Here is a 16,267-nt window from a genome sequence, read left to right as displayed (position 1 = left end):
AGATGTTTTGGACATCATAAGATGATTTACCAGGACAAGTTATAGAACTCTAGCTTTTATTTTGTCACATCTTTGCCTCTTTTTATGCCCCCCCCCCACCCTTAGTATATTGTTTTGCAAATGTTGGTCGGTCTGTCAATCGGTATGTAGACTAATCGTTTTTCTGGATGATAACTCTAGAACGCATAGGCCCAGGGTCATGAAAGCTAGTAGGGAGGTTGGTCTTGACCAGTAGAAGACACCTATCGATTATGAAGTTAGTAAGTTAAAGGTCAAGGTCACAGTGACCCAGAACAATTGAATGGTTTCCGGACAAGGTCATAGTGACCCAGAACAATTGAATGGTTTCCGGATGATAACTCAAGAACGTTTAAGCCTAGGATCATAAAAGTTGATAAGGAGGTTGATCATGACCAGCAGATAATCCTATTGATTTGAGGTCAGTAGGTCAAAGGTCAAAGTCAAAGTGACCTGGATCAGTTAAACCGTTTCCAGATGATAACTCAGGAATGCTAGGGTCTAGGATCATGAAAGTTGATAGGGATGTATGTCATGACCAACATATGACCCAATTGATTTTAGGTCGGTACGTCAAAGGTCAAGGTTACAGTGCCCCGGAACAGTTAAACGGTTTCCAGATGATGACTAGAACTCACGAATCTTAATAGGAAGGTTGATCTTGACAAGCAGATGACCCTTTTTATGTCAGTAGGTCAAAGGTCATGGTCACAGTGCCCAGCCAGCAGAAGACCCCTAATGATTTTGAGGTCAGTAGGTCAAAGGTCAAGGTCATATTGTCCCAGAACAGAAGAACTTATTTGCCAAATAATTTGAGAATGCTTTGGTTTAAGATCACATTTGATATGGAGGTCACTTATGACTGGTAAATAACCCATAATAATTATTATTGATTTGAGGTAATACGTCAAATGTCCAGTGCACAGTGACCAAATAATTTCTGTTCCTTGTGCATTTACTGAATGCATCAATGGGGACATTTTGTGTTCTACGAGCTCTTGTTAATTTCAGGTTAGAAATTTGCGTGTAAATAGGTTTCTCAGAAACTAATAAGCAAAATGCTTTCAAGCTTCACACATGTTTGGCATCATGAAATAACCTCAACGGACAAGTTACGTAACTATTAGTATTACTGTTACTTTGTCAAAATTATGCCCAATTTTAACTTAAAAATTTTGTGGCAGTTTGCATGTAAGCATGTTTCTCAGGGATTACTTAACCAAATGTTCTAGAGTCTCCACATGTCTTTGGCATCATTGGTTGTCCTGACATTGAAGGTTTCATTTTAGAAAGATTATGTCCCTTTTTATCCCCCGCCAAAGGCGAGGAGATATAGTTTTGGCATTGTCCGTCAGCCTGTCTGTCCGAAACAATATCTATGGCATTGGGTGGAGTATTTAAAAGAAAAACCTGATAAAATGTTAACTGCTGTAGGGAAATGCCACTCAACAACTTTCTGTCAGATTGCTTGAGTGAAACAAGATTTATGGACCTTTGTGTACAACATATATAGTGTTTAACTCCATTTTTGTTAGTCCAAAGTCATATCTCAGACATGTTTGGAAGGATTTCAGAGAAGACCAATATTTGATGTTAATTTTTATGCCCCCAGCATCTACTGATGCGGGAGGCATATAGTGATTGTCCTATCCATCCGTCCATTCGTTCGTCTGTCCGTCTGTCCGTACGAAGTTAACCATATGGGACCGTTTCGTCTAGCATCAATACCCCTTAATAGAATGACTTGATACTAATGCAGATGTAAACTGTGACCATTCCTCATCTTCAGACATCACCTGACCTCAGTTTGACCTTGACCTTGACCTCATTTTGGACTTAGGTTTCTTTATAAGGGCCATCTCTAGGTTAACAAAATGGGATTGTTTCGTGTAGCATCAATACCCCTTACAAGAATGAATTGATACTAATACAGATGTAAACTGTGACCATTCCTCATCTTCAAACATCACCTGACCTCAGTTTGACCTTGACCTTGAACGCAGCTCCTTGTTAATTTTAAATTTCTTTTATTCAAGCACAAAATCACAAGTATATTTTTCTAATTATTTCACATAAAAACAGCTGATTAAATTTTTATCAGATTTTGAAATACTAAAATTAATCAATTCAACATTGAATATAGACAGACTATACACCAAAAGAGCCTGCCTTTCGCCTGTGCAAAATTACATGTATAATTATCTATCAGCATTTCCTGATAAAACCAGCCGCTTCCTGATTTATGTAAAATACGTGCATTCAGTAATTTTATGTTATTTGAAAGATAAAACCACTTTTTGATGACTTTGATAGGTATACAATTTCTACACGGTAAAGTTTCAGTTTTAATTAAATAAAATAAATTAAAGAATCGAAATGATTTTAGAAATTAAAAATAAAAGAATTCCCCAAAATCCTCCTGTTTGTAGCGTATTACGCTACAAATGCCTTATTTCCTTTTCTTTCTTTTTGTTTCTTTTTTTTTATTGTTAAATGAATTATTTAAAGAAATGAAAGAATTTTTTTTTAAAAGTAAGAACTACTGGAAAAACTCAATTAACAATGTTAAATAAATGCCAATAATTACTCAAGTGTCAAATACATGCCAGAGGATCTCAATTATATGTGTCGCTGCAGTTACCTCTAATTTATTTAAAGTGTCAACAAGTTGCCTATAATAATTAAATTCTCTAAATGTTTGAGTAGTTCTTCCAATTATAAAAAAGACTGAAGCGACAATTAAGTAACAGTTATCTGCAAAAATTAGGAACCGGCATTTAGGAGACATCATTTAATTTTCTGCCATCTTTGCAGCAGCATAAGGTATTTTATATGACTCCTCAGTTTATTTTTCATCTGCAGTAGAAAGATAACAATGCATGTGCAGGAACCAATTCAGAAACAAGAATATCACAATACAAGTAAGTTCATAATACAGTATAGTTACGAAATTTTACACTTAAGGAATAGTTATGAAATTTAACACTTAATAGTTACAAATTTTATCACTTAACCTTTAGCTTGCTGGTGGCAAGTGATTCTGCCTTTGCAACCTGGAGTGCAGACCATCTATGCAGGCTGATCATGGTCTGCACTGTTGCTATTCAGTCAGTAAATTTTCAGTGAACACTCCTTCGAATAATAAATGGTATTGCCCAAATTGAATGATGGACCAGTCCATTTTAGAAATTTAGCAGGCTAAGGGTTAAGGAATTGTTGAAAACTTTTAGAGATGTATACATTGTTGTAAGAATGTTACACTTTCACAATCCACTACACTTGAATAAAGTAACACACTTTTTTTCCGTGAATTATTTTAAGTTCACAGTTCTTCCTACACATATTTCAATGATTTTCCTTTTTTTACGCCCGTCTCTGGCAGGTGGTCAGCATACTAAAGCATTCCACTCTCTAATTGATCATCTGATCTTCACCAAACTTGCTGTTTGTGGGCATTATATGGCCAAGTTCGAAAACCACCAAAATCGCCCCAGGCACTCTTGAATTATGGCCTGTGAATTACTCGAAATCTGCAACATTAGCTTTTTCCATTCAAACAGTTCTGATCCAGTTGTCAAATTCATCCAACATGGAACCTCACAAATACCTTGGTACCTTTTTAGTTAACAATGCACACAACATCAACATTTTACCTTTAATATGATACGTAACTGAATATTTAGACGGGCATATTGAGAGACAGCCTGCACTTGTTGTACCCCCTGACAACAAAGTTGTAAGGGGGGGTATACTGGTTTCAGGTTGTCTGTCCGTCTGGCCGTCTGTCCGTCTGTCCGTAGACGCAATCTTGTGCGCACCATCTCTCCTTATCCCCTTGACAGAATTTAATGAAACTTCACACAAGTGATCAGTACCAACAGTAGTTGTGCATGGGGCATGTTAGGTTCTTTCAGAAAGAAAAATTGCAGAGTTATGGGACTTTGTTTTTTTGTTACTATACTGTATACATAGACACAATCTTGTGCACACCATCTCTCCTCATCCCCTTGACACAATTTAATGGAACTTCACACAAGTGATCAGTACCAACAGTAGTTGTGCATGTGGCATGTTAGGTTCTTTTAGAAAAAAAATTTGCAGAGTTATTGGACTTTGTTTTTTTGTTACTATACTATATACATAGACACAATCTTGTGCGCACCATCTCTCCTCATCCCCTTGACACAATTTAATGAAACTTCACACAAGTGATCAGTACCAACAGTAGTTGTGCATGGGGCATGTAAGGTTCTTTCAGAAAAAAAATTTGCAGAGTTATGGGACTTTGTTTTTTTGTTACTATATACTATATACATAGACACAATCTTGTGCGCACCATCTCTCCTCATCCCCTTGACAGAATTTAATGAAACTTCACACAAGTGATCAGTACCAACAGTAGTTGTGCATGGGGCATGTTAGGTTCTTTAAGGAAAAAAATTTGCAGAGTTATGGGACTTTGTTTTTTTGTTACTATACTATATACATAGACACAATCTTATGCGCACCATCTCTCCTCATCCCCTTGACACAATTTAATGAAACTTCACACAAGTGATCAGTACCAACAGTAGTTATGCATGGGGCATGTTAGGTTCTTTCAGAAAAAAAATTTGCAGAGTTATGGGACTTTGTTTTTTTGTTACTATACTATATACATAGACACAATCTTGTGCGCACCATCTCTCCTCATCCCCTTGACACAATTTAATGAAACTTCACACAAGTGATCAGTAACAACAGTAGTTGTGCATGGGGCATGTTAGGTTCTTTCAGAAAAAAAATTTGCAGAGTTATGGGACTTTTGTTTTTTTGTTACTATATACATAGACACAATCTTGTGCGCACCATCTCTCCTCATCCCCTTGACACAATTTAATGAAACCTCACACAAGTGATCAGTAACAACAGTAGTTGTGCATGGGGCATGTTAGGTTCTTTCAGCGACAGAAATTGCAGAGTTATGGGACTTTGTTTCTTGTTAACATACTATGTACATACAGTCTGCATATGCAATCTTGTGCGTGCCTAATCTACCAAACCCTTGCACACAATTTAATGAAACTTCACACTAGTGATCAGTACCAACCCTAGTTGTGCATGGTGCATGTTACATTCTTTTAGATAAATATTCTGCATAGTTATGGGACTTTGTTTTTTGTTACTATACTGTATACATACAGTCTATATACATACAGTCCACACAATTATGCAATCTTATGTGCGTCAAATTGCAATGTACTGTGTCAGTGCATGCGGGGGGTACATTCATCACCTTTAGTGATAGCTCTAGTTGTAAATGTCTTAGATATTTTTAGCTCACCTGAGCAATGTGAGTTATTGTGATCGCGCAATGTTTGGCCTCTGTCTGTCGTCTGTCTGACAACATTTAGCTTGTGTATGCGATAGAGGCTGTATTTTTCAACTGATCTTCATGAAATTTTGTCAGAATGATAACCTTGATGAAATCTAGGCTGAGTCCGAAAATGGGTCATCTGGGGTCAAAAACTAGGTCACTAGGTCAAAACAAAGAAAAACCTTGTGTATGCAATAGAGGCTGTATTTTGAGCTCACCTGTCATGTAGTGACACAGGGATATAAATTAACACTCGCCCAGTACTACTGTCTGTGTGTGTGTCCATGTGAGTTTGTCTGTCATAAATCTTGTCTGCACTCTAAGTTGAATATTTCTCATGTGATCTTTACTAAACTTTAACAAAATGTGCTTGCTGATAAGTCCTCGGCCAAGTTCAATAGATAGCCAAATCGGTCTAAGCTTTTTGGAATAATGGCCCTTGAAACTTGTTTTTGATAATCAAGCACTGAAAGTCTGATAAGGCAGTTGAGATCTTTGTGCATGGTTGATTTACCTACTAATATTCTACTGCTGTTCATATGATTAGGCAGTTGCTGGAGACTTGCGCTTTTATCAAATTTTAGTTGGATTGCTTGAGGAAGAAAAAAAATTATGGCCTATATATAAATATATTTTTATTCATATTTTTGTCTGTCCGGCATTGGTTAGTAGGATTTGTGAGGTGGAGAACACTGTTACAACGCTTAAAAATTGCTTTTGATCAGTAACTTCAGTAAGGAGTACAGTACCAAGACTTGGAAATTGGAAGCTTGCACAGTGTCCATGGTTTTTGAAATATTTTGAGTTGCTAAGGTCAGGGTCAGTTTCATGGTGATTGGTTTGGTAAATAGGTAGCTTTCACGCCCACATGGTCAGGGGTAGGAGGGAGACATATTGTTTTTGTATTGTCATTCAGTCCGTCAATTCATCACACTTCATTTCTGGTCAATAACCGGAGAAACATATGATCTAGAAGCTTACTTCATAGGGTGATAGGGCTTAGGAGTAAATAACCACTATTATATTGGGGGTCACTCAGTCAAAGGTCAAGATCACCGGGGTATAAACATATAAAACGGTTTCCGTTCAATAACATGAGAACCACTTGACCAGAATGTTGAAAGTTCACAGGATAATTAGACATGTAGTGTAGATCAGTCCTACTGCTCTTGAGGTCACAGGGGCGAGAACTTGGAAAACGGTTTTCGATCCATAACTTTAGAACTACTTGACACAAAACATTGAAACTTCATGGGATGATTGGACATGCTGGGTACATGATTCCCATTCATTTCAGTCACTAAGCCAACTGCTAGTGTGTCTTTAACCTTATAGATTTCTTGCCTTTAACTACATGTGTTTATATGCTTTTTGTCGAGCCCGTAAGGGAGCGAAGACATAGTTGTCAAAATGGCTGTTTTGTGTATGTGTGTGCGTGCGTCAGTGCGTCCGTCCGGATTTCTTTGTCCGGATCATAAGTTTGTCATTGATTGTGGGATTTTAAAAATACTTTGCACAATTTTTCACCACCATGAGACGGTGTGTGACGCGCAAAACCTGTGTCAATATCTTAAAGGTCAAGGTCACACTTTGAGTTTAAAGCTTAAATATGGGCCATAATTATTATGACTATAATTGACCTTGTCCGGACAATAACTTTGTCATTGAATGTGGGATTATAAAATGACCTAGCACAATTGTTTACCACCATCCACTTGAAAGCATACTTTTAATAGTATCATAACTGTCAGTCCTTTTGACAGCTGTAGGGGTCGACATGTTGCCCGTGGGCATCTAGTTTAGAAAGCATTATCTATTTTCTTATTTCATTTTAGTTAGCTTTGATCAAGGTCATTATTTTAATGTTACTAAATAGATGTCAGCGGTTTGAATTTGGAGTTAGTCTTTATTCATGAACGAGTGAGTAAAACTCAGTTGAGGGTTCTAATGCATTCACTTAATTCATTCTAATGCGTAAATCAGTTAGGATGAAGTATGTTCATGTTGCACACATTTCGACTTATTTGAATAAAGACGTTATTGTTATCATTATTTGATATCATTTTCTTATCTTTTGTAGATCTATGAAGATAGAAAAAGAGGTTATTTTTAGATGTCACCTTTGATATCAGTTGGCATTCAACAAGACGGGACTAAGCTTAGGACAAGTACTGATAACACAAGTCAAAGTAGAGCTGTTCAACACACCGTTTGATAGAACTTGTACACAGATGATTATGTATTGTAAAACTATCAATAACAATAAAGCTATGGAACAGGGAATTAAGCAAACAGAAGAGAAATGCTATAAATGTGGTTTTTGTGATTATGCTTGCAATAGACGCAGTTCTCTGACATTACATTCGAGAAGACACACTGGCGAAAAACCGTTTAAATGTGGCGTTTGTGGTTTTGCTTCTACAAAACCCTTTGTTCTTAAAATACATATGAGAACACATACTAAAGAGAAACCCTTTAAATGTGATATTTGTGATTATACATGTAGTCAAAGCCGTTATCTAAAGATTCACAAGAGAGTGCATACTGGAGAACAACCATTTCGTTGCGGTATTTGTGATTTTAGATGCTCTACAAGGGGTATTCTAAGGAGTCATGTGAGAATGCATACTGGAGCGAAACCATTTAAATGTGATATTTGTGGTTTTGCATCTAGCGCTTTCTTTTCTCTAAAGTCACATATTAGAAAGCATATTGGAGATAAATGCTTTAAATGTAATGTTTGTAATTATGCATCTTGCCAAATGAGTGGTCTAAACATACATATGAGAAAACATGCAGGAGAAAAAGGCTTCAAATGTGATGTTTGTGATTATGCCAGTTATTCTAAAGGTGGTCTGAAAGCACATATTGAAGCAAAGCATTCAGATGCAAAACAATTTAAATGTGATGTTTGTGATTTTGCGTGTAATTTAAGAGGTAATTTAAAGAGGCATATGAGAATTCATACAGGAGAGAAACCATTCAAATGCGACACTTGCGAATATGCAAGCAATTATAGCAGTAGTCTAACAAATCATATGCGAATACATTCAGGAGAGAAAGGCTATAAATGTGATTTTTGTGATTATGCTTGTCATTCAAATAGTGATCTGAAGAGACATACAAGAAAACATACAGGAGAGAAACCTTTTAAATGCGAAGTTTGTGGCTTTGCTTGTTGTTCAAGCAAAAGTTTAAAAATGCATAAGAGAATACATACAGGAGAGAAACTATATGAATGTGATGATTGTGGTTTTGCATGCAGTACATGCCATACTTTAAAAGTACATATGAGAAAACATACAGGAGAAAAAGGCTTCAAATGTGATGTTTGTGATTATGCCAGTTATTCTAGAAGTGCTCTGAAAGCACACATGGGAACAAAGCATTCAGATGAAAACCACTTTAAATGTGATGTTTGTGATTTGGTGTGTAATGCAAAAGGTAATTTAAAGAAGCATATTATGAGAATTCATACAGGAGACAAACCATTTAAATGTGACACTTGTGAATATTCATGCAATTATAGTAGTAGTCTAAAAAATCACATGCTAATACATTCAGGAGAGAAAGACTATAAATGTGATATTTGTGATTATGCTACTTACAGATATATTGATCTGAAGAGACATATGAGAAAACATTCAGGAGAGAAACTTTTTAAATGTGATCGTTGTGATTTTGCATGTAGTTCAAGCAAAAGTTTAAGAAAGCATGGTGGTACACATACAGGAGAAAAAACTATATGAGCCGCGCCATGAGAAAACCAACATAGTGGCTTTGCGACCAGCATGGATCCAGACCAGCCTGCGCATCCGCACAATCTGGTCAGGATCCATGCTGTTCGCTTTTAAAGCCTATTGGAATTGGAGAAACTGTTAGCGAACAGCATGGATCCTGACCAGACTGCACGGATTTTAGCACAAATGCCTTAAATTGAGTAGATTCGACTTATTAGCATATTCTTGTATAAGTGCAGTATCAGCGGCGCTAAAATAACCAATTGAAGGTATCTGAAAAACCAATTTCTGATATAATACGGAATGGCGAATGAAGCGTATTCACGCAATCTGGGTCATAACTCGCGCAGCCCATCAGAGTGTGAAAAACTCTACAATACTAAATGGCTGGCGGCTGACTGGTATTCGTAAGGAAATCAACCTGGTCTGCAAATAAACATGCATAGGTCTACAGTATGACATAAAATCTATGTTTGAAAATACATATTGGAACAAAGCATTCAGATGAAAAATACTTCAAATGTAAAACTTGACATTTTGCATGTAATTCAAGAGATCATTTAAGAGGCATATGAGAATTCATTCAGAAGAGGAGCCATTTAAATGTAACACTTGTGAAAACCATGCATGCTCGCCAACTTTAAATTGCCTATATTGGATATATACACAAGTATTGAGTATACAATATACTGACTTAAGGTTAGGGTTAGGTTTAACATAGATTTAAAAGTTTACATTTAATGTGTGCATACACTCTGAGGGAAAATGCTTGATACACAAGCATATTGTATGCAAATTGTAAATTGCAGAGACATTGGAGAAAACATACAGGAGAGACACACTATAAATGTAATAGTTTTAAATAGTGTGCTGGAGGTACACTTTAGAAAACATACATGAAAGAACGTTATAACTCTACTTTGCATTTAAAATTATGCCCTTTTTTCGACAGGACAGTTTTTGGTTAAGTTTTTGTTTATAAGCTGGCATCTCATACGCACTAATGGGAATGGATTTAAACTTAACATGCTGTTCACTGTCATGATGTGACGTGCAATGCACAGGTTCCATTATTCGACCTGTCACATAGTGACAAGGTAAACTCCTTTGATCTCTCTTCATCTGTTGTCCGTTGTTCATCCACAGTTTCTTGTGAACACGATAGAGACCACATTTTGCAATAGGTTTACACACAAATTGTTTGGCATAGTATCTGGTTTCCTTTTGAAAACTGGCCAGATTGCATCATGAGTTCCAGAGTTATGGCCTTTTTAAGTGCCATAATTGCCATTTTGGCTTTTCTAGCCATATAGAAACTTCATTTATGGTTTTATTTGATATATACTTTAAAAATGTCTTTAACAATATTAGATCTTAGTTTCCATGATGACTCTGTCAGATCCAATCATAGATTCCGGAGTTAAGGCCCCTGATTGACCCCTGAAAGTGCCAGACCTTGTTAATTTTACCTTGTGGACACGATAGATGTGACATGTTACATTTGATTAAAAGGAAACAAACTTACAAATAATTTAAGTCACAGTAAAATATCTCTTCCTTTTGAAAATGGGTTAGATTTCTTCTAGAGTTACTGCTCCTGAAAGGGGCAAAAGTTTCTATTAGGCCCTTTCAGCCATATAGAGGTTTTCTTTATGCTTTGATTTGATACATATGCAGAATGTTTATCTTGATGATCTTTAGGTCAAGTTAGAAACTGGGTCATATGGGGCCAAAAAAAATAGGTCACCCGTTCAGATCTAAGGAAAAGCTTGTAAATGCTGTAGAGGCCATATTTATGACCTAATTTTACAAAATTACGCCACCTTTTCAACTTCTATATTTATTCAATCAACAGGGCTGTTGAATAGTCGAGCATTGCTGTCCTCTGAGAGCTCTGGTTTCACTTGCAGTTCAGTTTCGAGACACTGTATTTTGCTATCCACGTCCTGCACCTCGGCACATTCCCTGATCCCCAGCCGTCTACATCCATTTACATTTTTACCACCCTGTCCTCTGCTGCATACAAACCGGTGTATAATGTCATGTTTGGTTGTTTAACTGGAGTTATTTATATCTGATTACCTCCCCTGATTTTAATCAAAATGGAATTATATCAGTAAGTACTTATAGGACTCATTTGAAATTTCATTATTGTTATTAGTTAGACTCAGGCAATCAGGATAGGTAACTATGGACTGATTTTATGTCAAATTATCTCCATTTATTTCAAATTAGAATGGGTATGTCTCTGTAACTAATGAAGATACTGATCTGAAATTTCATTTATGTCATCAGATAGATTGTCATGCTAGTACAAAAATGCAGCTTTTAAGCAGAGGACCCTCAGACTTGTTATGGAGATTGGCCGTAACTAGTATGTGACCCATAGGTCAAAAGGGACTGTTAAATACAAGAAAATATTTATCTTGATGATATTTAATGTGTATGCCTATGTGATCTATGTCAAAACTTTATCTTATTATTAAGAGCAATGGTACTCAGATGAGCGCTATAGGGCCAACATGGCCCTCTTGTTTAATGATTTTAAGATTTTTTTCCACTATTCCACTTGCATATTTTTTTATAGGACATTTGTGATTATGCATGTTTATCACAGATGTGATCTAAAAGTAAATATGGAATACGAAAAGTTGATTTGAAGTCTTAACTTGAACGAGTTCCTTGTTCCCACTTATTAGTTTATTTATACAGTTGAAGAATGTTGTATGTAACATGCTACATTTATATATTATATATATGAACATGCTTTGTTAAATACTTACGAAAATGTATATATACATGTATTGTGATTAAAGTGTACATTGTCAACTAAGTCACTTGTAAAATTAAAACAGTTTTTCTTTATTCTCATTCTAAGGATGTATTTTAAGATTTTATGGAACATGTTGATAATTTGTCTGTTAGAAATGATTACTTTTCATGAAAACCGGGGAATGCCGAAATACGGAGATTCCTAGAATATGAAAATGAACGGAAACTGCCGATTGTCATAACAAGTCCACTACATTTTTATCCCTATCTGCAAGTTTAGATCATGTTAACTTGCAAAGAATGCAAAATATTCAGGTGGTGCTTGGTATGATAATTGACTGATGACCATTTGGAAATTTATCTTATCATACATCCATCAAACTTCCTTGTCCTGCGCTTGGTGACTTTATAGGTGGAATGACTTTCCCATTCCATTACTTTGATAAATTGTATTCACCTTTTTCCCTTGTTAGATTTCTCTTTCAATATATTTTAGAAGCTCATTATAGCATTTATTTTAAACTTACCAAAAACTATTAAGATCATAATGTAAGTTGAATTCAGTGTTGTTATGTTTTATGGTCCTATGGACTCAGGGAGTCCATTCAATATATATGTACCGGTAATGGAATTCCACTGAAGCCAGTGCTATGATGCACGTTCAGTTACCTCTCATGAATAAAATCAAACCATGTCTGCTATTATTTTGCTAGGTTGCATTCTATGCTTTCAAAGTATCTTTTTACAGATTTTATTACACACTTAGTTCCAAAACTGCATTTGTTTACGAAAATATTCTCCTGATTTACTATTTTTTTAACGAAAATTTTGCAATCTGTTTTCTTTCAATATCTCAGAAATCAATCGTGTTTTAACATTTGAACATCAAAATTAGAACAGGTCAGATCACAAGCTTACACGGCAAGTTCAATAACTTATTTTATCAATTCCTTTATTATCATATTCCCTACATATTTGATAGAATTTATTAGCTGGACTATCCAAAAGAATAATCCGAGCTAGTGTACTCACCTTGGCATCAGTGTCACATCTTGGTTTAAGCTTTGCATGTAAGTATGTATAGCTTTGACACTTAACTTTTTCTCTTTTTGCACCCCCCCTCTCCCCCACACACACACACACACAACCAATGAGTGATGGGGGCATATAGATTTGGTCTTGTCTGTCCATCCGTCTGAAGTTCGTGATGTGCCCAGCTCAAAAAGTATTTGACATAAACTGATGAAACCTTGCATGAGTCTTTATCATGATATGAACTTGTGCACCTCCTATTTTTAGTCTGGCTACACCCCCTATCCCAGAGTTATGGCCCCAAAAACAGTCAAAAATGCACATTTCACCTTGAGACAGCTCAAAAAGTATTTGATATAGATTCATGAAACTGTGCATCAGTCTTAAACATGATATGAACTTGAGCACCTCCTATTTTTCATCTGGCTCCGCTACCTATTTCCAGAGTTATGGCCCCAGAAATAGTCAAAAATGCACATTTTCACCTTGTGATACGCCTAGTTCAAAAAGTATTTAATATAAATTGATTAAACCTTGCATGAGAATAATGAATCCTTTTTATAAAATGTCTATACCACCTTAAGACTGCAAACATTTGAATTATTGCCCCTTATTTGTGACAAATGTACCAGTGGGGGCACACCCTGTGTCCCACAGACACATTCTAGTTTAGGTTAAATATTAACCTCACTGTGTTCAATCCCATAACTCTGACATCAATATTGAGCAATTATGCCCCCTTTTGGACTTTGAAAATCCAGGGTAAAGTTTTGCATGCAAGTTACTACATGTATCGCCAAAACTGATGCAGATATTGATTTGAAACTTCATTTTTGTCTTCAGCTTATAAAACTAGGTGAAAACATCAAGTTCCGTAACTCTGACCTGCATTGTAGCCAAATTATGCCCCCTATTGGACAAAGGAAATATCTCCAAAACTACTGCAGATACTGGATTGAAACTCATAGATATTTTAACACTAAAAATATAGGGTAATATTCCTACCTCAGAATTCGAATATTCGAGCATTGGCTGAATTACGAACAACTCTTGTTTATTTTTGTAGGCATCCACGCCTTTGTTAAAGCTTTGGTGCACTTTCTGTCTCTGTTTTGGATTTGATTCAGACTTAATCTAGTTATTTCATATTATCCCCCACATCACATGACACAAGGTCCATAACCTTGGCACTAAATTTTCATGAGGTATGCCCCCTTTTTATACGCCCGTCTGAAAGGACACATTCTGGGAACGCCCTTGGCTGGTGGATGGAGTCCACAAACTTGGAAATTTCTTCTACATGCATTGAGGGAGTTTGATGTAACTTGGCACAAATGTTCACAATCATAAGTCAAATTGTCATGCGCAAGAAACACGTCCCAAGGTCTAAGATCAAGGTCACACTTAGAGGTCAAAGGTCAGATACAAGAATAACAACTTTGTTTGGAGCATTGCTTCCTCGTGCATGGAGGGATTTTGATGTAACTTTGCACAAATGTTCACTACCATGAGACAGAGTGATCAAGGTCACACTTAGAGGTCAAATATCAGATACAAGAATGCCATTGTCCTGAGTCTTTCTTCTTCATGCATGGAGGGATTTTGAATTTTTGATGTAACTTTGCGCAAATGTTCACCACCGTGAAACAGAATGTCATGTGCCAGAACCAGGTCCCTAGGTATAAGGTCAAGGTCACACTTGGAGTTCAGATGTCAAAAATATGAATGAAATGTTATTGTTTGGCCTTTTAGTGGGTTGATGAATTCTTCTACCTATTTTCACCAAGCTTTATATGCAGGTCACCCATGACACACATTTAAAGTCAAGATCAATAGGTCAAATGTGAATGTCACTGTGACTTCTTTTATTAAAATGCATATGAATTGTGAATGGTTCCACCTTTTGACTTAAAAGATCATTTTAGGATAGTATCTAATATCCAAAAAGGTCGAGTGCTGTGTCTCCTGTGACAGCTCTGTTATATGCTCATTCTGGAGAAAAGGGACGTATTATGTGATGGCGCTTGCATCCAGCCGTCTGTCCGTCATAATTCTTGCCCTGAACATAACTTTGTAACCATTAAAGGTATTCACTTTCAACTTGGCATATAGGTGGCGATGAGAGGATGTGCAGAGCACTTGAACCGGCTCTGTTGGTCAGAGGTCAAGGTCACAAATTGAGTTTCAAGGTCAAAATTGCCCATCACATTTTGTGTCCGGAACATAACTAAATAACCATGCAAGGTATTGACTTCAAACTTGGGATGTGATGTGCAGAGCTCATGAACTGGGTCTGTAGGTCAAAGATCTGTATGTCATATTTGGTGTTCAGAGCATAACTTGTTAACAATTTAAGGTATTGACTTCAAACTTTGTATGTAGGTAGTGATAAGACAATGTGCTAAGAACATGAATCTAGTCTTTAATGATTTCGCGCTTTAAAAACGCAGCTCTTTGTATTGATTATGCTACGATATCTCACCAACGTAAATAATACATCGAACTACGCGGTATAATGCCATTCAAAATAGTGCATTAGTATATTTTAATATTTTTATCTTCGGACTGCTTTGCGGTTTGTGACTGTCAGGCACTACGAATTTCTCTTCAGACTTTGCACACTGTCTTCTGATATGCCAGTACAACTGGCTATATCTATCAGCGACAACCGCGCATTCTGTTCGACCACGGGTTTTAGAGCAGCGACGTTTGCCTTGGTAACAGAAGTTTTAGGCCTGCCAGACCGGGTTTCATCTTCGACAGATAATTTCTCAGCTTTAAGCTTTAACCCATTTAAAACCTGAACGCACTGGGGTCCACATATACCACTCAATTCATCAAATATCTGCTTTGAATATATATCGAGCCTAATGCTGCATTTAATATAGCTAGGAATTTTAGTCTTTTCGCCAATTTTATAATGTGACAAGTTAATTGATCAGTGTATCCATCTGACTAAAGTACTTGATCTTCTAAACGAAGGTCTGAGAATGACCCATTCACATTCGTGTTTTCTGTATATTTTGGATTTCCAATACTGCTATTTTTATTTTCGCAAATCTATTTTTATTTGAACAAATCAGACGACTTGTTTCAACAAGCACTTGGCTGAACCATCAAAATAGCGTCAAATTTCAGAGTAAGAAAAATGTGCAGTTTGTCCGGGGCTCGAACCCGGGACCCCTCGCTTACAGAACGAATATCCTACCGACAGAGCTAACCGGCTGTCTGACACTTTACGTGACCAAGTCCGTGCCTTTACATATAATTTCTCTCAAAACACGAGGGCGTAGTCGCGATGTGGTCGTCATAAGAATTGTAAATATATGAAAACCCCGGCTAAATATAG

General features: G+C 36.5%; 1 protein-coding gene across 3 annotated transcripts in view; it reads left to right on the top strand.

The window, feature by feature from the left end:
* The window catches only part of LOC123539440 (AP-4 complex subunit sigma-1-like), a 60,377-nt gene extending 47,932 nt beyond the window's left edge, over positions 1-12,445 (top strand). For 2 of the 3 annotated variants that reach the window (XM_045324084.2, XM_053546729.1), the window contains exon 2: positions 7,455-12,445. In XM_045324084.2, the coding sequence (XP_045180019.2) occupies positions 7,606-9,123 (1,518 nt within the window). In that variant the 5' untranslated portion in view covers positions 7,455-7,605 and the 3' untranslated portion in view covers positions 9,124-12,445. Of the gene's footprint in view, positions 1-2,880; positions 2,940-7,454 lie in introns of all 3 variants that reach the window. The other variant, XM_053546725.1, reaches the window with a different exon arrangement.
* The last annotated feature ends 3,822 nt before the right edge of the window (positions 12,446-16,267 follow it).

The sequence above is a fragment of the Mercenaria mercenaria genome, chromosome 1 (genome assembly GCF_021730395.1).
Source record: "Mercenaria mercenaria strain notata chromosome 1, MADL_Memer_1, whole genome shotgun sequence".
NCBI classification, from domain to species: domain Eukaryota; kingdom Metazoa; phylum Mollusca; class Bivalvia; order Venerida; family Veneridae; genus Mercenaria; species Mercenaria mercenaria.
Note: the sequence above shows the minus strand (reverse complement) of the source record. Positions and strands in the feature narration are given on the sequence as shown.